The 23,324-nt window shown below is 36.1% G+C and overlaps 1 protein-coding gene across 1 annotated transcript in view; it reads left to right on the forward strand.

The window, feature by feature from the left end:
- NDUFS4 (NADH:ubiquinone oxidoreductase subunit S4) overlaps positions 1 to 12,892 on the forward strand; it is a 48,421-nt gene extending 35,529 nt beyond the window's left edge. Inside the window, exons 3-5 of the mRNA XM_084304838.1 lie at positions 5,433 to 5,605; positions 9,335 to 9,408; positions 12,684 to 12,892. Coding sequence (XP_084160964.1) covers positions 5,433 to 5,605; positions 9,335 to 9,408; positions 12,684 to 12,787 — 351 coding nt within the window. The 3' untranslated portion in view covers positions 12,788 to 12,892. The remainder of the gene's footprint in view (positions 1 to 5,432; positions 5,606 to 9,334; positions 9,409 to 12,683) is intronic.
- Positions 12,893 to 23,324: the final 10,432 nt, after the last annotated feature.

The following is a 23,324-nucleotide window of genomic DNA, read 5'->3' on the forward strand; positions in this document are numbered from 1 at the left end:
GTTATGTCTGTAGCTGTTAGATAAATGTTGTCTGACCATGTTGAGTTCATTCTGCTCCATTTTTCCATTCATGATTTGCATAGTAGACTTTGTTCTCTTGCACGTATTTCAAAAACAATGTAGTGAAATGTAAAAATGTAAATATCCTCATCCTGAGTTCCAGCCTAAGCAGCTGAGCCCACCAAATAAAAAGCCTCTTTCACAGCTGCTATTTGGTGGGTATTGTGCAAGCCGGTTCGTGCTTTGATACAGCAGCTTGTACAGAAAGTGTATTGCGATGTGAAACGTGAATTTATAGCAAAACTTCATGAACTTAGGCTGGTAAAACAGGTTGGGGGTGCGGAAGTAAGCAAGCTGCTGTGAACTCCTGTAAAGTACAGAAAACTTCTCCTTTCCCTCCTTTCTAACAAGTGTAAACTCTTGAGGTTAAGTAGGTGGGGCAACCGGAAGTAATTACTAAGGCCAGTGGCATTTTTGCGGTTTAATAAAGGCAGAAGCTAATTATTCAGTTTTTATTTAAGTGAAATGATGCCAAAAAGGAGGTTCCTGCCGAGCAGCTGCACTCCTTCAGTGTTACCCTAATTTACCACAGACACAACTGTCACAAACAGAACTTTTAAACTTGATATATAGCCACGAAAGTAAGGAGCCCTTTGTCCGGAGTGCATGCAGAAGAACTCCTTTATACAAATCAACCGGCAGATGACGGACAATGATGAAAATTTGATTCTTTGAAGTCATAATGGTCATTGAAATGTGTGAAATTCTCGTATTGAAAAGAGAGCGGCTAGCAAGACTCTAAATCCTGGGTGGTTGCGGGAAGCTTGCTGGGAGGTTTTTCTGTGTTTTGACATCAACTTCCCATTGCTTGTTCCCGGTTTCCTTTATTAAAAAAAAAAAAAAAAAAAAAAAAAAAGAGGGGGATGCTAAACAGTATAGTTGATAGTAGTTATGTACAGTTTTTGCCTATGCATGGGGAGAAATGTCAGAGCTGAAATATGATACCTTTACGAACACCTGACTCATCCATTCAAAAATACTTATTTTCAGAGATATTTTCTATCGTTTCTGTCTTTGCCTGGAATAACAGAGTTCAGTTCCTTGTCTCCTTTGGAGTTTGTGTTATTAGTGGAGCACTACAAGAAATTTTCCTTTCCTTTAAAAGTTATCTTTATGCTGAATCCTGCTTTCATTGACTCTGCCTGTGTATGAGTTTTTCTCCCCCCCTATGTAGCACTTCCATCATTTTTATTACTTCTTCCAGGACAGCTTTACCAGCCTTTCCAGCATGACAAGTGTTCTTAAGTAGTGTAAGTTGTAATAAAGACACAAACTCTTCTTGGTTTGTAAGCAATCTGATGTTATTTCTGCTGCTTAAATAAATGCTTCGTCTCTCTGAGCTTATTTCAAGAACCAAATTTCCACAAATGGTTATTAAAAAAATTGAAATTACTATTAAAAAAGAAACACCGTATAGATAAATAATCCAAAAACGAAACGGTCAGAATTCATCTTTTAGATGATAGCATGCATTAAAAACATGAAGCAGAATTGTTAATTTTTAGTACTGCAAAGTTATACAGTTCAAATCCAAAGTCTTTTATGTTATCACCTTATTATTTAGAATTTGTAATGCTGAACACCTCACTAATATTTTTATATGCTAATGGAGCAAAATTCAGTAAAGAACACTTAAAAAGGAGGAAAAGATAGTAGTGTGAAACTAGCTGTCAAAAACATCATTGTTTTGGAAAGTTGGTTCACAGGTAGTTTCAATGAAAACTTGAACTCAGAACAAAGCTCTGAAGACACAGTAGAGAGTTCAACCCAGTGCAGCACAGTTCTTTTCAAGTATTATATTGTTTTAATGGAATCTTGGAGCGGGAGCTTTAGCCCATTGAAATGTCGCTTAAAGGACAGGTTCTTCTGTCACTAGCTGGAGCTGTGTGGATGAAATGATCACAATAGAGTGTTGTAATGCATTTTAAAAGTGTGAGAAATCAGTTTGTCTAGACTAAGAGTGCGCCTACAGGGAATAGGAATTTTAGAGCTTCTGTGCTCTTTAGGTGTCAAGTATGTGATAGATGCCAAGCCTTTTTATTCCATATCTTTGGCAACAGCTCAGCTATGCTACAGTACCTTACATGTCTACAGCAAGCAAAAACAGTGATTTTATGTCAGGACAACTTGGGCTTCAGAAACCAGAAACTCATTGTCCTAACAACTGTCTGTTCAATTGCCAGCTTTAAAATGGGGAAGATATCAATAAACAATTGCTAGATTCCCAGAAGGCATGGAAACTTTAGCTATAATGAATCAAAGTGTGAAGAGCTAGCAACATCATGTAGATATTTTAGTTTCTGAAAGTAGGCAGGTTTTAGTTTTCACCTTGAAAAGATTTTTTATGGGATGAATCCTATTATTATTAGTAAAATAACTTTGATTTGGAGCCAAACAAGTTCCCAAAAAAACATGGCTTGAAGGAGCTTGGGATTTGTCTGGGTTATTGGTTTTGTTTTCATCTAGGTGAACAAGTCTAGGCATTTCTTTACCACAGTTACCTCATATATATAGCATTTGCTGGTTTTTAATAATGTTTGTTGTTTTTTTTTTTTTTTTTTTTTAAGTAGTGTTCTGTATGCACTAATATGTAGTGTTTTTATGGGTTTTTGGTGTGGAGGCTTCAAAAGAGAAAATGTAATACGTCTATAATGGTAGTTAGTATAGTATTTAATCACAGAGAATTCATAAGCAATTCACAAACCTGTAAATCTGAAGCATAAAATCCATAATGGACATACAAGTTGCTGTGTTAAATAATATCTTTTTAAAAAAGAAAAAAAAAGTTTTTGTAATATTTTCAAGCTTGCAAATGTAGAGGTATTTGATTGCTAACTAAACCAGAATCTATCAGTGGAGCAGGATCCAGATTATTTCAGAAGGGAAAATTAAATATTGGGGAATATTCGTACATTTTCTCAATAGAAACGTGTTTGTTAAAATACAGATGTAAAGGATAATACACTTGTACAGGTCTATAAAAGGCAAGCTTGGAGGCATTACATACAAGGCATTGAAGTCCCACCAAACTTTTACTGCATGTAAAAAAAAAAAATGGTTAAACAAAGCAGTTTGCCAGCTCAAATAAGAAGACCTGAAGCTATTTCCTTCTGAAACTGTGGTTCAAGCTTCAGCAGTCAGAAATGCCAGTCTGTCAGGAGGTGTTTCTTGTGTGTGTTGCAACAGTTCAGTAATTGGTAGTATTTCATATCATTGCTAGACTCATTTTAAAAATAAACATTACTTGATCCTAATGAAAGCATTTATAATGGAATTGTTAAGATATTTTGACAGTTGCCTTTTGGTAGTCTGGGTAGAAAATATAAAATTTGGAAAATCAGTTTACATGTTTGTTTGTGTCGCCTTCTGTTCTAATTGCGAATACAAGTCAAACACTTTAAACATGCTCCCTGCTGCAGTTTTGAGGGATTGATCTCCCAAAGTCTATTTTCTAAAGTAAAACAAAAAATGAGACTTGCCATATTTCAAAGGATTATATGGTGACAGCACCAAGAGCTTTTAAGTTTGCCACAAAGCAAAAGCCCATAAAGTTAGTAGCTACAGACATGTAAAGCCACAGTATTTTGTCTAAACTTGTTTGCCTTTTCATTCAAGTCATGCCACTGCTGGTGTGATGAATTCAATATGCCCAGAGTTCTGCTACTCAATTTTGGACTTTAACCACTTTACAGCTTGTTCCTGGAGAGAGGAGGGGAGGGAGACCAAGGAGCTCCCACTGGCCTTTTAAGTATGTAAGGAACAGGAGTAGTTCAGGATTTGATGTTTGATTTCACTCTCTTTACTGTACTAGGGTGAACTGACAGGTTAATTTTATGTAATTACTGTTTAGTTTTTAAAGAGAAAGTTCACTTTATCAGATGCTGCTGAGAGTAATTTTTTTGTGGCAATTCTAGTGAGGTTTTTCCTTCTTACTCTGTGTTGGAGCCAGCTTCAACATAAAAAAAAAAAAAAAATTAGGCGTTTTTTGTGATCCTTCAGTTTTTATCTTTGTTAGGTTTATTTGTAGAAAGCTTACAAGCCAAACCTTAGTTGAGGAGGGCATCCTACTTCTGACAATGTAACACATTATAAGCCATTTTTGTGAAGGGTGGAATCTCCTGAATACTTTTATCCTTCATAAAAATACTTATGAGTGTTACCAGTGTCAAATGGTGCAAATAAGTGAAGAACATCCCTTTAAAAATGTCAAATTACTGTATAACACCTGTTTAAAAGACGTGTACTCAAACTGACACCAATGGTTGTTGAGTGTTGTTATTACTCAGTTTAAAAGACTGAGCCCTTACTGTTGGCCTAGAATGAATAGTGCTAAACTAGGTAGCCTTATAATCTGCATATGTTGAATTTGAGTGAAAAAAAAAAAAGTAGGTCTGCACTCTGAGAGGGGGTTAGTAAGTCAGATGAAGAGCCCTGACTGATCTTTTGATCTTGAATATCAACTAGTAATCTCAGGAAGATGTGACTCTCAAAGCAGATATTCAGAGCTAGAAACACACTTGGCCTTATTTTTTAAAGAGGAGAGGTCAACTTTATGTAATAATTAATGGTTAGAGAAATAAGAGAGCTGAGTTCTGGTAACCTTCTCTACAGTGAATAGAGTATTGTGGAAAAGATAACTTCTGCTGCTTCTTCATACAAAGCATACCTTTTCGATTCATTTTGGGTGTTGCTGCCTCTTGATTATATATATATCTTGATTATATGAATGTGTTCACTTGGGCTTAAGTTTGCATATATATATATATAGAAATGTGTGTGTGTGTGTGTGTATATATATATATATATATATATATATATATATATATATATATATATACATGCATTTGTACTACATGAGATAGATGGCTGACCAGGATCTTGGTGAATAGACCAGTTTGTATTAGGTGTAGGCTCCTAATGTTAATGTAAAATTTCCAGATTTGTTGATGCTTCAGTTTATGCTCTAATTCTTTGTTTAAGGGGGAAAGAAGAGTTCATGATACATTTCTATGGGTGCTTTAGCTGGTACAAGCTGGAGCAGTCCTACCGTCACAGCTGTAGTCTGAGAGTTGGAGGGAATGTCTCCTGCCTATTGTCTGGCACTATCAGTTGTGTAGCCAGGAGAAGAGCAGGTTCAGGTAGCTGATCCATGTTAAATCGAATTCAGCCAGGGGAAGTAGGATGAGAGCAGTCCCAATGTGAGTCTGCTTCAGCTTTATAAAGCTAGACTCATACATTTCTGCAGAACTTCTCTTATTGTAATTATATTAAAAAAAAAAAAAAGGAATGTAAAAAGCATAAGGAGTATTATTTTAGAAGTCTTGTCTTTTACATGAATTCCTTTTTAACAAGTCCAATTACGTTTTTCACAGGATATCACTTCTTTAACTGGTGTTCCAGATGAGCACATCAAAACCAGGAAAGTTCACATTTTTGTTCCAGCGCGTAATGCGATGCAGGCAGGAGTTAACAACACGAAGAAATGGAAGATGGAATTTGATAACAGGGAGCGCTGGGAGAACCCTCTGATGGGTTGGGCGTCTACGTGAGTAGTTACTGAATTTTCAGATACTTTTCTTCTATATTTGGCTCTTAACTAGTCATGTAAATTTTAAGTCTGAAATTTTCTTCCTACCTGTATATATACTAGCTTTAATACTGCTTACAGTGATTGACTTTGTTGGTTGTATGATTAATGATTGTGTAAAAACGGATTTTATCTCATGAAATCATCTGGAAGAGTTTGGTAAGTGTTAAACAAAAATTTCAACTATGACATTTGTGCTGATGTTACTGTATGCCAGCATCAAGAAAAGAAGGCTATTAGGTACCTGAAACAGTGAATCCCTTCTCAACTGTCAGTTGCATGCCAAATTTAACATTTGTTTAAACATAAACTAATGATATCTAGCTTCTCTATTTTTTTTTTTAAAGTTATATAAGATCTGAAATGAAGAGCTACAGTTAATTTTTAACAAATTATTTAAAAAAAAAATGAGTTTGTTTCAATGTTGCCATTAGGAGTAGTAAAAAATCTTAAATACACTGAAATCCAGAAAAGGAGTAATGCTACAATTTAGAGATGTAAGTATAACTTAGATGTACTTTTTTTTTTTCTAAATAAATGTACTACCTACATTTTATAATGTGGTTAGAATTCCTGTAAACTGTACAGCAATTTTTCTGATGATACTGAATCTTGTTATGAAGCTGTCTTGTAGAGGCATTATCAGGAAAGTTAATTATTATCCATAAACAAAAGTTAAACACTGGAAATTAACTTTCAAACTGCAGAATGGATGCAATGTGTACTGGAAGTGTGTGGCTGCAATCATAATGGCATTTACAATCAAAGAACACAAAATTCTGATAAAAAATAAGTAAATAAATAATTACATATGAAGTAATTTGGGAATACATTTTTTTCCCTAAGGTGTAGTAAATACATCTATGACCAGATTGATCTATTATTTTTTTTTTTAATACAAATGTTGTGAAATATTAGTTTAAAATAACTGGAATCAAGTCATCCTATTATTTTGGTTTTCCGTAAAATATTGAGGCTTACAACCTGTAACGTCTTGGCTGTATTGTTATTGCAAAGGAGTTACGGAAGCAAAGATGAACTGTGACTAGATGAGGAAGAAATCTTAATTACGAATTAAGATATCAATTGTATTGAAATACCCTGTTAAAATACCTGTTTTAACACTTCAAGCTTGCATACAACAATGACCCCATCTTAAGTAATTTGTGGGGTTTTTCACCATCTCATCTTAAGCATACTAAAATGCCTGGTTCAAGATAAGATTTCAGTGCTTTAAAACAGTTATGGCTTGGATGATTCCACTACTGCAAGTAGCCACCATGTTTAGCAAGCAATGGCTGTTGTTTCACAGTGGCCTAAATTAACTGATAGACTGTTGACATGCAATGCACCTTTGTGTTTTGTCTTGTGAGCTCCCAAAGTGTGTAGCCACCAGTGTCCAGTCCATTTATACCCCTGCACAGATTAGAGTACTGTAACTGGTGCCAGTAACACCAGCTTTATAGTTCAGGTTGAATTGAACTTTTCCTCAATTCCCCTTTAGTTTTCATCTGACTTTAACTTCTCTAGACAAGTTATTTTTTGGGTGGGAATCTGCATTTACTCTTTCCTTTTGAATAATGTGATATAATTATTGGTGAGTACTTTTCTCCTGAACTCCATACACTTGCTTATTTACTATAGGTCTTTTCTGTATTTCTGTGATTTTACAATCTCATTTCTCTTTTTGTGTGCTTTTTTTTTTTTTTTGTCATTGTCATCTCTTCTTGGTTGTAGTTTTTGCAATGCTAATTATCCAGTTGTAGATCTGAATAAAATAGATTAATGGCTTTTTTTTTTTTTTTTTTTAGTTGGGAACTTTGGTTACAAGAATACTTACGGGTAGTTCTTGAGTACCTCCCTAATACGAAGCTATAAACAAAGAAACGCAGGAATCATATGGTTTCCATTGTACAGAATCTCAGAAAAAGAACAAAATTTAGAATCCCAATTTGTAATCTCTGATAGATAGCCTAGAGCATAGGAAATGCTGTGGCATTGTTACTACCACCAGGACATCCAGCTGGCTGTTGTGAACTCTAGCATTTGTTCACAGATTGTCTCAAATTTAAATACATGGATTGCACATGTAAAAGAAACCAAAAAGCTGTATGATGGATGATCTTACCAGAGAGCAGAACACACCAATTCTGCACAGTCCTCATTTCCAAACTGCCTCTGTCGTGGAAGTTTTTCACTAACTTTCAGTACTGAAGAGGTACAAGTTCCTCGCTACACATCAAAATGAAACTTCTTTGTTTCCCACTTAGTAGTGAGTTGACTAGATTTTTCCAACCTCAATCACAGAAGAGATGACCAATAAGCAAAAGCTGTCACAATATTGCAATTTACTTGGTTGCATGATTCTCCTCTGATCACACAATGGACTAATTCATAGTCCCTAATTCTCTGTACTGCCTTTGTAAGATAAATCTTTACATGTTTTTAAGAAAGCCCATCACAGTGGCATGTCAAAGTGTAATTTCTGCCTTTATCCTGTTATTCTTTTTTTTTCTTGGGGAATATATTGGATGTATAGTGAACTCCATTTTTCCATGTGTACATCAGATAAAATTACATTGTTGTCTTTGCTGGAAGCTAGATTCCCCCTCTTCCCTTCCCCCTCTGCCAGTCACAGGCTTTGTCCTTTATTGTAGAGTTCAGTGTTCCTTTGGTTGCTTTTTCTCTTCATTTACCCATATAGCTTCAAAGAGAGAGCAGTCAGAGGCAGCTCCTTCAATAGTTCGTTGCAATTTGGTCTTGTCTTGCAGTTGTCTCCCAGGCTCATGTGTGGTGGCTGGCTCTTGGAAGCATTATGCAATCATTGCGCTCCTATGGCCCCTATCTTATGTCTACAAGAGTCCTGTGGATTAATTTTTAAAGTCCTTCTTTTTTAAACCATTGTCATTGCTTTTAAGTTAAGCTTTTATAGCAACAAATAAGGGAGTGTTTTTTACTGAAATTTTAATTTGTTTCCAAAAGCATTTTGCTTATTTCCTTCCTTTCAGAAATGTGGTTGAGAATGGCTGATAATTTGAAAATAACCACTGTGTAATTACTTAGCTAGCAGTTTGAGTTTCTGAACTTTGTTTTCAGTGGTGGCCTGAGATCTAAGTGAAGTACTGGAATAATTTTTGGTGGCCATGTGACTTCAGCCAAATCTGAACTATGAATTTGTTCACATCTTTTCAGTCTTTGATTAATTCCTGCTCTGTTCAGTTTGAAATTATTCTCTCTTCTGTATAAGATTATTCTCCCATTAGCTACTCTCAGACTTCTGGCCTCCATGAATTGTTCAAAATTGCTGTAAGCCTCCCAGGCACCCAAAAAGAAAATGTCCACACAGATTTCAGAATCAAAAAGATTGTTGCAGTGCATTTATTATAAATTCAGCAGGTAGTTAGACATATTTATTGAGTAAAAAACCTTAAAACATTAATTTCAGCAGAAAGTTAGGAGGGAATTTTAACAAACTGAAAAGTGGAAACAATATTGTCCACAATGTAAATGTTAATCCTGGAACTAATTAAAAATGTTAGGGATTTTGAATGGCTGAAATTCAGGCTGCTTTTGAGGTGGTATACCACAATGACTTGTGTAATATAGCCTTTGGCTAGCACTTGAGATACATATACAAGTATTTTTTATTTCAACTGTTCTTAGAATTTGTCATCTGATTTCTTACAGAGCTGATCCGTTATCCAACATGGTTCTTACTTTCGCTACTAAAGAAGATGCCATTGCCTTTGCTGAAAAAAATGGTGTGTATTACGTTTATGATGTATGATAGATTTAGCTTGATGCTTAGTCCTCATGGAAGTGATGAATTAGTAGCACTGAGTTAAAGCCAGGAATAACACACATGGGGAATACAGCTTCTTCAGCAGTTTTTCCAGTGGTGTGCAGCTTTCATCTATATTTAGTCGAGGGTAATTAAAGAGTAAAATTTCTTAATCGGACTAAATTGTATAAAGTTGTTAGTTGATTTCTACTATGCACCCATAAATATAGGAATCCATTAACTTTCACAGTTAAAAAGCTAAACCATTCAAACCAGTGCAGTTTATTTGCGCTTCTTAAAGTCTGGTACATGTAATTTCCCTGTTGCTCTTAGAGGGGATCATTTTTACACTTAATGGTCTTAACTGCATTGAAAAATAAATTGTATTCATTAAGAAATAAATAGGATCATCATATTTGCATTGGATATATAAATTGTGATTTTCTTAATAGTATTCTGTAATGTTTTGCAAATAATAAGAAATTACAGAAAATCTGGTGTTGCTTTACTTACACTTGTGTATTGTTAATGCTATTTCTTAGGAAATTCAGTTTGTAAGAAAAAAACCTGAATCCTGGCCATTATGTTAATGAGGTAGTTATGTTATCTCTTTGGACATGATATATTTTACCCTTTTGGTATGCATATTCAAGTTAAATACTCCATATGTTCAGTGTAGGAAATCTATGCATTCACTGAATTAGTAATGAATCTCCATTGTGCAGAAAGCTACAAAGAAATTTTACCAACTAAACTACAGTGACGTATAGTAGTTCAATATTTACTTAATTTGCACCCATAATTTTACCATGAGATATATGAAAATTTTCTGCAGGTACTGTGTTACCTAAATTAAGGTGGCATAGTATATATGTATGTTATGTGCATCATATTTTCTGTAGTAGTAGCTGCAGTATCAGATGCAGCTGGAAATAAAAATTTTACAAATGTGGTTTTAGAAAGAAAAGAGGAACATAGGCACTCCTTTAGAATGGCACAACTTCTGAACTGATATTGTTGAAATACGTCTAAGTCTGGGAACACAGTTAACTTTTCTGTCCTTTCAGTAAGAATTACCCAAGTTTTGCTTAACAAAATTCCTTGAAAACCTCACGTTTAGCTTCTGCAAATCCTGGATTATTGCAGACATTTTTTATAAGATTGGGATATGATTTTGATACAGTTCTCACTGAAGGACTTAAGAAACCTCAGGCAAGCTGTCTTTGTGCCTGTCCTTTCTGAAGCATCTTCTTTAGTAGGAATAAGAGCACAGAATACAGTAACAGGAGAGATCTCTGTCCAAAATATGACTGCTCGGGATGGTCTGAAGTTGAAATAAGGAGGGAGCACTCATTACTGGGTGAAATTAAAAGTTTAGCCTGTAGACCTAAATTTCTTTTTTGTCCTGTCTGACATCACTGTTGATAAACATAGTTTTCGTAACAAGGACAGAGAGTTTTTCTACTCCAGAGTAACCTTTCGTCACATGATGAGGATGTTCTTCCAGAAGATGTTCTTCCACAGGCAGTGAAATCTGCTTTCTATCCACTTAGTTTGTATGGCAGAGTTATGGGCAAAAATAATCTCTTACAGCATTGTAATATTTTTATAAAACTGACCTCTGCTCATTGTTGTGAACAATTGACAGTTCCTAACTCAAGGAGCATGTTCCAGAGTGTGAAACCTTATCACATATGGCTGTCTATTGCAATCCAAAGGTAGATGTAACTAACTTTGTGGATTTTGGATAGCTATGGCAGGCCAAGTCATTGTGCTGGCAGTTGCAAATCTCTTTTGGAGGTATTCAGTGCCTCTCTATCTAGCGTATAAAAACATGAAGCAATAACTTGGGGCTGTAGATTCCATTCTAGCAACCAAGTGCTTCAGTGTTAGGTGTTACAATGCCGAATGTTGCAATACCACAGTCTGTCTCTGAATGTAGTCCTGGCTGCTCACTCAATCTTAATTTGTTAATCAGAGTAGTAGGCAAAAGTCAGTGCTCACACACATGGAAAGAATATGTTTTTAAAACCTCACCCCTATGCCAGTATTTCTTATGGAGAATAGTTAACTTGGAAATTAACATTGGTTCAGCCTAATAAACAAAGAAAATCTTGGCATTTGTGAATACACAAAATTGAGGCACAATGACAAGACAACATGTGCATCTAAAAAAACATGTTTTGATGTGTAGATGCATTTTGAGTGTTTTCTGTGAATATCTTAACAAATGTAGATTTTCAGATACATGTTAAGCCTTTTCAGATTTACCAAGTTCTTGTTTTAAAACTGAAGAAATGCATCATCTTATTAGTAGCAGTTAAAACTGGATTCTTATCCACTTCTAGCTTCAACTCAAGAATTTCAACTTTGAGTGAAATGTTGCAGTTAAAGAGACCAAACTTTGGAATACTGAGTGCTGCCCTGGCAACTTTCCAGGCACCTGGAGGCTGCAACCAATTTGCATTTTGATTTACATAAACACTAATATCTCCACCTCTTCTTTTCTGACATTTTTTAGCATTTCTCTGGCTTAACTATCACATAATTTACTTGTCTTCTATCACTTCATTCCCTTCTCTTTTACTGCTAATTTTTTTATGTTCTTGTAAAAAGGTTAAGTATTATACTCCCTTTTAATGTTGACTTTTTTTTTCTTTGCTATTCCTTACTTTGGTCCTCCCACCTTTCTGTTTTTTTCTTCAATATCCATTATCTCCAATGTCTCCATTCACTCCCAAAGTTATTGTATTGGTCTCCTGTATGCTATTTTTTATATCACTTCACCTTTATTTCTTTCCTAGCTATTTCATTTCCTGTCCCAGCATACACAGACTGCCCGTGTGATGCTATAGAGTAACGTAGATGTTATAGAGCTTGTATAGAGTAACATAAATGCTATAAAGCTTGTGAAGTCATGATCTTGCAGGGCTGCATACAGAAATGGTTGGTGTTCCCTGTTGAGCTTTTCACTGATGACTGTCAAGGTTTCTGGAGGAGTATTGAAGGTTGAGGTATGCAGTATGGTGAAGTATCTCAATTTTGAGAACAAGCATGTGTCACATGCATGGCATTTCTGTATTCTCTGCTGCCAGCTACAAAGGAAGAACCTAGTGGATGCCTGTCTGGAGAAAAAGATACTAAAGTTAAAAGGTTTAAGTTGCATTTGCTCTATATTGTATGCTGTGAATATTTAAAATTCTCTCTTTTTTTTTCCTTACCCCTGCCCCTGACCATTTCCCCCACAACCTCCAGGCTGGAACTATGACGTTGAAGAGAAGAAGGTTCCAAAACCTAAATCCAAGTCTTATGGGGCAAACTTTTCTTGGAACAAAAGAACAAGGGTGTCTACAAAATAAGTTGGCATTGGCTGTCTCTGAATGTGAATAAAGTCAGCTGTGCTGTATTTATAGTCCAAGTATAATACATCTCTTAATCTCCTAATAAATTTGACCTTTAAACTACAGATGCATCTTGTGATGTCTATTTAAAATGTTTTTGATGTCTCCAGTTGAACCTGTTACAAACTTCCCTATATAGAGAAGAGATTTGGGGTGTTCATACTTGTAAAAATTTGCTGCATTAGGAATCTGTCAGAAGGAATGTTCAAAATCAGCTGCAACTTTAAAGAAATATTGTGGTTTATCTTTCAGGGTAATTTTATATTCAATATCTTGTTTAAACTTATCAACTCTGCATGTAAAAACTCTCAATATAAGTGTATTTTTCTCATTATATACAAGATAAATCTATTGGATGAATAGCAGTGTGATATACAAAAATTAACATTTGACTATAATTGACACAATTCTTCATAAATATGTTACATAAGCTCCTTTCTGCTCAAATCAATATTGACATTATTCCAGAATAAGAGGATAGAATAACTTCAATATAAACCAGTGGTTTTGTGTTGAATATACAGGAGGCTTACTCCAAAAGACTGAGATTATAATTATTTCTCTGTGGTGCTCTTCCAGCATGAAACTAAACCAGTTAAATATTCACAAATTTAAATCCAAAGAGTGTCAGGTGCCTCACATTTCATCAGCATACACTAATTATATATCTATATATATCTATAGATAGATAGATAGATAGATAGATATTTTATTGCTGGTTGCATATTATCTGCATTGAAGTTTCCTGTTGCCTGACAAAAGATGCTGTGATAGCATCTCAGACTTAATATTGAATATATAGTCTAAACTCAGTTTGTGTTACAAGACATTAAATCATTAATTATATTAATGTATAACATTGTTTGGAATCCTTGCTGTTACATGTCCACAGCTTTTGATTTATTTATTTTTTCCTTTAAATTGTAGTTAACAAATTGTGGTATCAACAGACGATCAGAGAAATTTATTACAAAGTGGGGGAAGGGTACACCTTATTCACATGCAACTTAGAATTTTATCCTAACCAACTCTCACAAAAGAAACAGCTGAACTCTCTTCACACAGAGCTCAAGAATGGTGGAAGTGCTATCCACTGCATTTTAGCAAAAAGAAGGCATAAAACTACCTTATGTTGTCTGGACTTGCTTATATACTTGTTTCAGTTTTAACCAGCTGCCCTATATGCTGGCTAACATTTGTTTAAACCATTGTTTTTGACCCAGTTTCAGTGTAATCAACCAGTTGGCTGATGTCGCTGTTTTCCTACCACAGACAAGAACTATTACTTCAATTCATCTTCCTATTGAATTTTGAATGCTGCATTGTGCAGTGGAGCCTACATTCCTCCAGGAACACCAAAGTGCACCAAACTAGAATCTTAACAGTCCAGTATCCGGCATCTCTTTGTATTTCAGCAAAGCTAAGTATGCAGTCCTTACTAATGAGGCGGTAACAAGAAAGGCTATTCGATGACTTTTTTTTTCTTCCTTTTGTGTTTTGCAAGTGAAGATCAGGAAGATCTTATTTTGTCTTCAAGCTTTGTGAGATAGTTGTCAGCATTAAAATAGAAAAGTGCCTGAGTATCTAATGCAGCAGATGCACAACTTGATTTTTGAAATTATGTAGCCCAATGTAATGACTGATAAACATTAAATACCTGTCATGATTTTTGGAAGCCTAATCTGTGAAGCTGCTTTATGTTAATCCATACCACTTGTAACTAGAACCAGTTTCGCATAGAGCAGAGTTTCTTTGGTTCTTCAGCTAAGATAATGGCAATATTCAAAAGAGTATTTGTTAAATTTCTTTTTAAAGAGGCTAGAGGAAGTTGCTGCTGTTCATTTATTTTATACATACGTTCATATATATATATATATATATTTATATACACACACATCTTCGTTATGGTTCTCTAACATGCACCTCACTTTGAAGTTACTTTGTGAGGTTTGAGCTAAGCCCTTCTTTTCCTCCAACCACTTTCCTAGGACTTGGGTGTTTTTTTGATCTAGGATGTAGGGGTTCTTGACAATGAGCATGCTGACACTGGTAGAGTTGATTATTGTTGCTATAGTTTTTGAAACATAAGAGTAAAACTGAGTGCAACAGTTTGCAAGAGACAAAAGATTAGTGCCAATGGGATTATATTATATATGTATATACTTAAAAACAATTTTAAAAAAAGATATTAAACTTCATTCCCCTTTCACTAACGTACTCAGAGTACTCCAGAACTAGGCTTAAACTGAAATTGTACAAGATGATATGACCAGCTTTAGTTACATTCCTTTAGAAGTGAATGCTTCATTGTTGAACACCACCTGTTATCCATGGTGTGTTATGACAGGTAAAATTGTTCACAAATACAAAATATATCAAAAAAAAAAAAAAACAGGTACCATAATTAGTCTTTTGAGTATCCTGACATTGGAAATCTAAAGTGATTTTCAAGACTCCAGTGTAAATGCTGAATGAGATTAGTGATTCATCTTGATGGTGGTAAGTGTAGCTGTGCTGCATATAACTAATCAGATCTTTTCCTGGTAGTGATGAATTGAGAATTCTGGAAGCATCAAAATTCTTCATGAAAAAAAGAAGACTTCAAAGTTCCCAACAAATAAAACACATTATTTACCCAGCGGAATTTACATACATCTAAGATATCTTACAATCTGTCATGGTTTAACCCGGCAGATTTACACCACACAGCCATTCGCTCACCCTCCCCCCTCCCTCTCTGGGACGGGGGAGAGAAACGGGAAAGTGAAGCCCGTGAGTTGAGATAAAGACAGTTTAATAAGACAGGAAAATAATAATAACAATAATAACAATAATCATAATAGTACAATGATGATAATAGTACTACTACTAATAATGTGTACAAACAAGTGATGCACAATGCAATTGCTCACCACCTGCTGACCGATGCCCAGCCTAACCCCAAGCAGTCCGGCCCCCTCCCCCCGGCTAGCCACCCCTATATATTGTTCAGCATGACCCCATATGGTACAGAATACCCCTTTGGCTAGTTTGGGTCACCTGTCCTGGGTCTGTCCCCTCCCAGCTCTTGCTGCACCCCCAGCCTGCCCGTTGGCAGGACAGAGCAAGAAGCTGAGACGTCCTTGGCTTGGACTTAATTTACTTTAAAACTTTAATTGTTGCACTGCTCTGCAACAATTATAACATCGGGGTGTTATCAGCACTCTTCTCATCCTAAGCCAAAACACAGCATTCTACCAGCTGCTAGGAAGAAAATTAACTCTGTTCTAACTGAAACCAGGACAAATCTTAAGCAGAAACAACAAATAAAATATTAAAGAATCACAAGACGATTGCATGCCAACATTGTAGAGATGCCTTACATAGGTGTTACTTTTGCATTGAGCTGTGTAGATTTGGGAAATTTTTCTTGCAGTTCAGTAGAATCCATTATTATGGAAAGGCTTACGCAAAAAAGTATCAAGGCCTAACCTGAAGTACTTTATACTCAGACTTCTGCATATTTGTTATGTGAAGGATTTCAAATAAGGAGGCAGAAATCTGCTACTTGACTTAATCCTGTCTCAGTTTTACCAAATCATTCTACAGTATCACCAATTTTCTGGAGAAAAAAAAAAAAAAAAAAAGGCTTATCTTTGATTGGTTTCTTGGGAAGTTGCATGTCACAATGAGATGTGGAGTATTTGAATCACATATGGGTGAACGTGCTTGCTTTTAAGAAAGTTTTGAATTCATTACTTTGTGTACATGCACTTCTGTGTAACTATAGCTTGGTAGAGTAGCGTGTAGCTTCACACATTCACAACTTTGTGGACATAGGGAGGACTTCCCAAAATTTTCCACATCAATCTTGGTGTCTGTTGGGTAATCTCCACTGCACCTTGGTGGAGCTGTATGTGGTATTAGTGGTCCCAAAGACGTGTACAGACACAAACCAGCAACAATGTCTGTAGAAGCTGGGTCATGTAGGAAGATGTCAATTTTTTTTCTTCGATATGCTACTACTTTTACTCCTATCAGGTCTACAAAGTATGTGGTACATTTCTTTACATTTCTTCTATTTTATCCCTCTTGACCATGTGGAAATTTCAATGCATGGATTTTTGGAAGATTGGCCACTCCAGTACTATAATTTCTGCTTAAAAACAGGGATATTTTGGCTAAATTTTAGCTTTTTTTTTTTTTTTTTTTCTTCTTTCTTTTACCCTGTATTTGCATTTCCTTCTTACTGTCATCTTTTGTCACAGGAAAACAAAACAAAACAAAAAACCATACCAACCAACATTATCTGTCTTTGGGATGCTCGGAAGTACCCTAATCTGTATACTGTACTGTCTTTTCTCATACCTAAACAAAATTAAAATGCTGCCAGTAAATGTTCTCCATTCTGTTGCTGAATTCACATACAAACATTTAATATACTCTTTGCAGTATTAGATTCTCTACTAAATGTGGGTGTGTACCTGCACATGCTTTGATATATTTTGCATGTTTATGTTGTGAAAAAAAAAAAAAAAGGTAATTTAAAGGTCTTTATGGGACACATTATTTTGAAAATAGGGTAGCATTCATATTTCCTATGAATATATTTTTATTAAAAATATTTAAAACTCTTAAAATTACAATGATGTAATGGAACCTAAAGACTGTCAGGAAACTAAGAGCACAGTTTCAGATTTCTAGTAGTATATTCCTTAACTGCGCAGTTTGATGGATAATTTAAAACAAATCAGACTATTAAGTGATATTATGAAATGGAAAATTTAATTACCCTTATCTGCAAAGTTTTGTCATGTTAGAGAAGGAAAAGTTAATTTGGACTAATTTTAGCTTTTACCTGTAATTTCACACCAAGAATTTGTGTAGTTTGTTTTTGCCAGACATAGAGTTATCTGACCTTACATTTGGTTACTGGGCATGTGAGCATATTTTATTATTCCAAAAAGAACAAAACAACAGATAAATCTGAAGTAACCTACAAAATAATTTTAGACAGTTGTGTGATAAGTTACAGTATGTCTGGCAATGTAGCTTTCTTTGGTAAGTCCTTGTCATCTTCTCCTGACATTCTGAGGAGGATTTTTTTTTTTTTTTAGTACTTGATTAATGCTAGAGAGTATCAGCGACAGCAGAACATTTCTGAAGTAAATGTGCCTACAACAGCTCAACACAATAATAAAAACAAAAAATATATTTTGAAATTGTATTGAAAGCTGGAATTCAGTTGGATTTAAAATAAGGATTCTTCACATTTATCATGACTGATCATAGAAATGTCCCTGCCTTGAAGCTTCTCTGTGCAGAAAATATAAATTAAAGCTTTTTGGAGAAGTTGATTAGATTAAATAGGAAGGCTGTCTGGCCTACAGAAACTTGAAATTGTGGAACTATTATCTGTAGCTTAAAGATTTTGCTTAAAATTATTTCTTGACCTGAATAACAGAACGTGACAAATCTGATGTCAGGTTTGTTTGTTTTATTCCCCTCCAGTGGTCTCTGTCTATACTGCCATGCACAGATTCAATATAAAAAGGATGGGTCAATTTGGCTGTTTAAGAAACTAACTCACTTTACACATGTAAAATTGTAGACTATCCCAAGTTGGAAGAGACCCACAAGGATCACCCACAAGGATCACTGAGTCCAACTCCTGGCACCACACAAGTCTACCCAAAAATTCAGACCATATGACTACGAGCACAATCCAAACGCTTCTCAAACTCCAACAGGCTTGGTGCAGTGACTATGTCCCTGGGGAGCCTGTTCCAGTGCGCGACCACCCTCTTGGTGAAGAACCTCTTCCAGCGTGAACCTCCCTTGTCACAGCTTGACTCCATTCCCTCTGGTCCTGTCGCTGGTCACTAAAGAGAACAGATTGGCACCTGCCGCTCGTGAGGAAGCTGTAGGCCGCAATGAGGTCTCCCCTCAGCCTCCTCTTTTCCACGTTGAACAGGCCCAGTGACTTCAGCTGCTCCTCATACATCTTTCCCTGTGGGCCCTTCAACATCTTCATAGCCCACTTTCTCACGTCCTTCAGGGGAGTCAGTGAAAAAAGTGACTCCAGTAATCCGTCTGGCTTTACAGAGGGTTTTCACATAGCAAATTTTGGAATTCAGTGGCAAAGAACTTTTTGGCTTCCCACACTAACTTAACTAGTATGTATTCAGTGGTATACATTGCTTGGGTGTTGCACCTGCCAAATTGTTCTTGAAATTCTGAGGTGACACCTGGGAGAGGTACAGAGGTATACAGTTAATATGTCTGTGGGAGCTCTAGACACTCCTAACTCATCACTGGATACTTTAATATCACATTATGTGTGGAATTGAATTAGCGTAACACCTAAAAATAAAAGGCAAGAAAAGGTAACAACAGACCAACAGAAAATTTGTCTATCTTAACTACTAAGTGGAGAGTTAAATATAAACACATATATGTGTGTGTGTACTCTGCATACAAACTGTGTCAAGTTCTTGCTTGGATGTGGGGGTGTAATTTACACCTAGAATTTTGCTAGTGTGTGTGAACTACAGGATCAACCATGCATATGTCACTTTGCAAGAAACTTGTGTTCTAGTTTGTGCATTTTCTGGAGAGCTGGAACTGCTGGATATTTGGGAAAAAAAAAAAAAAAAAAAGTAGGGTGTTTCTTTTTTCACAGTAGTGATCATCAGCTTTTCAAAAGCCAGTTATCAGACTCATGTACTCATATGTGGCTAAACTTCCCAGATTCAAAAGTATTTTTTGATATTGCAGAAATATTCAAATGAATATTAAGTATTTTCATATATGTACAGCTTACCCTCCTAAAATATCCCAGTAAAACAGTGGCTTTACAGTATTCAATACAGTAACTACAATTATTCTTCACAGGTATCACTGTAAAACTATATAAAAAATAGCAAGGAAGACTTGAAGATACTGTTTACCCAGCTATTGCAGATATAAATACTGGAAGATATTTAAATTTTCCTGCATTATGTAGAGAAGATGAGAAAATTCTTAGCGTGTCTATCAAGTAAAGCAGTTGTCTTTTAGGCTGCCTTGGATGTCTGTTACAGGAATATGTATGCAAAGTTCTAGTCAGCCTATTGAAATGATTTTTCTAATCAAATGCAGGCTTGTCATTGCTGCCTTCTGCTTTAACCAGCTAAGGGAAGTAAAACATCAAACTGAGAAATACTGTAAATGTAAAATCTGAACAGAACACTTACCACAAGCAGTCCCTAATATATTCTCCGGTCAGTGCTTGGATGTTTCACCATTTTGGTTTACAGACAATCTGATAAGTTGTTGCCAAGTAGGTGTTTTGTCAAAATTACATAGAGAGCTGCTCAGAAATGAAATGTAATTTTGCTTTCTTCCCCCTCACCCCCACCTGACCGCTTTTATTGCCTCATCTGGGGTGTCTGCACAGTGCTTGAGAAAATCTTTTTGAGTGTTAGACATGGCTGAGGAAATGTTGCAGTTGCATGGCCTTTGCATTGCAGACTGTCTCATTTATTAATATATTGCATAGGTCATGAGGTTTTTAGCTTTATATGGTGCACTTTTTCTTTCTTTTTGGCAAGACAGATATCCAGTTTACCATAGGGGTACTGATAGCAAAGTTCCTTCACCAGTCAACATCCTGAAGTGTGGACTTTAAACATATAAAATACCCCAAAATTACAACTGGCATAATATCTGGTTTAAAAAAAAAAAAAAAAAAAAAAAAAAAAAGAACTGAGGAAAACACTATAAAAGAAACTACTAAATATTTTACCACTACAAGTAAACGTTTTCTTTAACACTTTCATGATCCCTGGTTTGCAATCGCTCTTTGCAGCTATACATAGAGCAACTCAGAGGAGAGTGTGGTTCATTTGGCTCAACAGGGAGTAGTACTGAATAACATCAGTGAAAGCATTCAGTAACTAGATTCCACATTTTGCTCTTGTGCAAGTGTAATAGCTATGTAAATCAAATGATTTAAACAATATTATTTTTAAGTATCTATAAAAAAGCTTTAAGTAGCTATAAAAAGCAAAACCTGCCACTGTCAATATAATCGAAATTTTAAAAAGAAAGGTAAATTGGAAACAACTTTGCTGCAGCCCATCACTGTAACTTGTAAAGTATCTGCTTCTATGTGAGGTGATGTGAGAACTACCCACCTGTCCACAATGCGGATATCCACACTTAAACTGTATTCCTTTAATAGCTGGTAGGTTTTGATCCATTTAGCCTAGTGTAGAAATCTGAAGAGCTGAGATGCACTGAGCTTCAGATGTACTTTTTTGTCTACTCCCATAGGCGTGATGTGAATGCTAAGTGTTTATATGTCTCAAAAGAGAGACTAAACAAGCTATTGGGGGGTGGGGAGGGGAAAGATCATTAAAGGTTATTAAATACATAGAAGCCACCTCCAGCTTAGAAATCCCTTATGCATAAATGACTGGAGGCTGTGAGAATACTTGAAGGTATACGACTCAGCAGGCATCCCTGCAGACCTAGACGGCTGCCTACATTCATTCCCCATCAGAAACAGGACGTGGGCTAGATGGAGCCACGGTAACCACCTTTATGTTCCTATAACCACTTATATGTCTATAAACAGAGACTAGTTAAGCTGCTGCTATCTCAACTGTAAGCATGTCAAGATCAGTCATCAGTACCACTCTTCGTTGTCTGAGCGATGATTAATTTTTGCTCCGTAAAATATTATCTAACTAACTGAGGGATGTTGAAACTGTCAAAGTGACATCACTAGATCTGACTCTCCTTGCCTTGCACAGCTTAAGTCTGAATTACAGATGTATTTTCATTTTGTCATATTTTCTCAAGTTCCAGGTATTTTTCTGCCGCCCTTAAAAAAGATGGCTGAGGCGGCTGCCCCTGCTACAAAGATGGGCTAAGAAATGCCTTCTTTACCTTTCTTTTATCTGACACTAGTAGTTTGGTTCAGTAATGAAGTCCTGCCAATGTCTGAAGATTCTACATATTTTCTGAAGGAGGCATAGATGCTACAAGTGAACGCAACAGGAGTGCATTTAGGTATACTCCTCTGGATGTGACCTCAGAAATAGCATCCTCACTTCCCACCAGTGCCTACCTTCACATTTCAGACTAAGAAACATGTGAGCGAGAAAATGCAAAGCCCATATTTGAACTTAAACCTCTATCTTCCCAAAGAGCTCCAGGAGAAGAACATGGGAGGCAATACGGGAATCCCATTTCAGGAAGGGGAGATGACAGACTACCTGAAATATTTTTCAGGGAAAGAGCTGAGATCATTTTCAGTTTTTCCCTTGCCTGCTTTCTATCCACTGGAAGGCAGGTTATGAGGAAAAGCAGGTAACAAATGCAATTAGCACTTCTGCTGCTGACTTTTACATGTTAGAACAGAGTAGAAAATAATCAGCACCTGGCTCCCCCACTCACCAATCACAGAGTGCACCTTAGGAAATTGTCTCAAAACCAGGTTTCACTTCTTGCCTCCTTTTCCCACACTGCATGATGGCTTATCTTCAAAGCATTCCCATTTCACTATCTTCAGACAATTCTGTTTTGCAGGTGGAAGGCAGCTTTTTGTTTTTCCTCAACTTTGATCATTACCATATGGTCTTTCATATGTGCTCAGGGTCTCTTTCCAGGATCACGATTCATTTTCCTATTCCTGGGCAATTTTTCTGACCAGGTCTCTACATCAAAATAAAAACAAAAACAAAAACAAAAAAAAAAAGGAGAGGGAAAGAAACAACAACAACAACAACAAAAACTGAAAGACAAAGTGATGTGGTTCTTGGGAGTATTTTGGATTCCAGACAGAAATAGTTGTATGGTGCCAGGGACATAGATCTGTGGCCTGGCCTGGGGATGAATGTTATCAGGTATGAAGTCTTATCTCAGAGGAATGTTAACCTAAGACGCAAATATCCATAATAGAAAACAAATGGTGTCACACAAAAATCCAGTTCTTACCGGTGCCTGTTGGGCCTTTTATTCCTTTCCATAGGCATTGCCTTAAAGACACACAGTCATTCTTTGAGTGATGTGGTTATATATATTCCATCCTGGCACAACGTTTTTTGGAGTTTGGAATTTCTTTTTTGGCCAGTAGGCTCAGCATCCCACATCTGTGCACTTGAATGACCTTCTCCATCTCCTGAGGGCATAAAATGGCAGTATAGCCAACCGTCTCATCTGCGATTAGAATTGCTAGTAGTGTCTAGGTACTTAACTCTCTTTATCTGTGGCATATCATTAATCTAGTACTAGGGTAACTCAAGAAGGTTTTATTTTTAGGCTTCATTTTGATTTTTTTTAACCTATTAGAGGCCTGCTGTTTGAGTTGTCAGCAACATAAACAGCTCTCAGTCTTGGCAGCTTGCAAAATATTCTCTGAAAAAATGAAATAATGTTGGGAAATGTGGATTCATTGAAATCGTTGTGATTTATGAGGAAATTCTGGCTTAAGTAAACATGTTTTGAAATATTTTGCATCCCAGGCACT

The sequence above is a fragment of the Netta rufina genome (genome assembly GCF_964035555.1).
Source record: "Netta rufina genome assembly, chromosome: Z".
In the NCBI taxonomy this organism is placed as follows: Eukaryota; Metazoa; Chordata; class Aves; order Anseriformes; family Anatidae; genus Netta; species Netta rufina.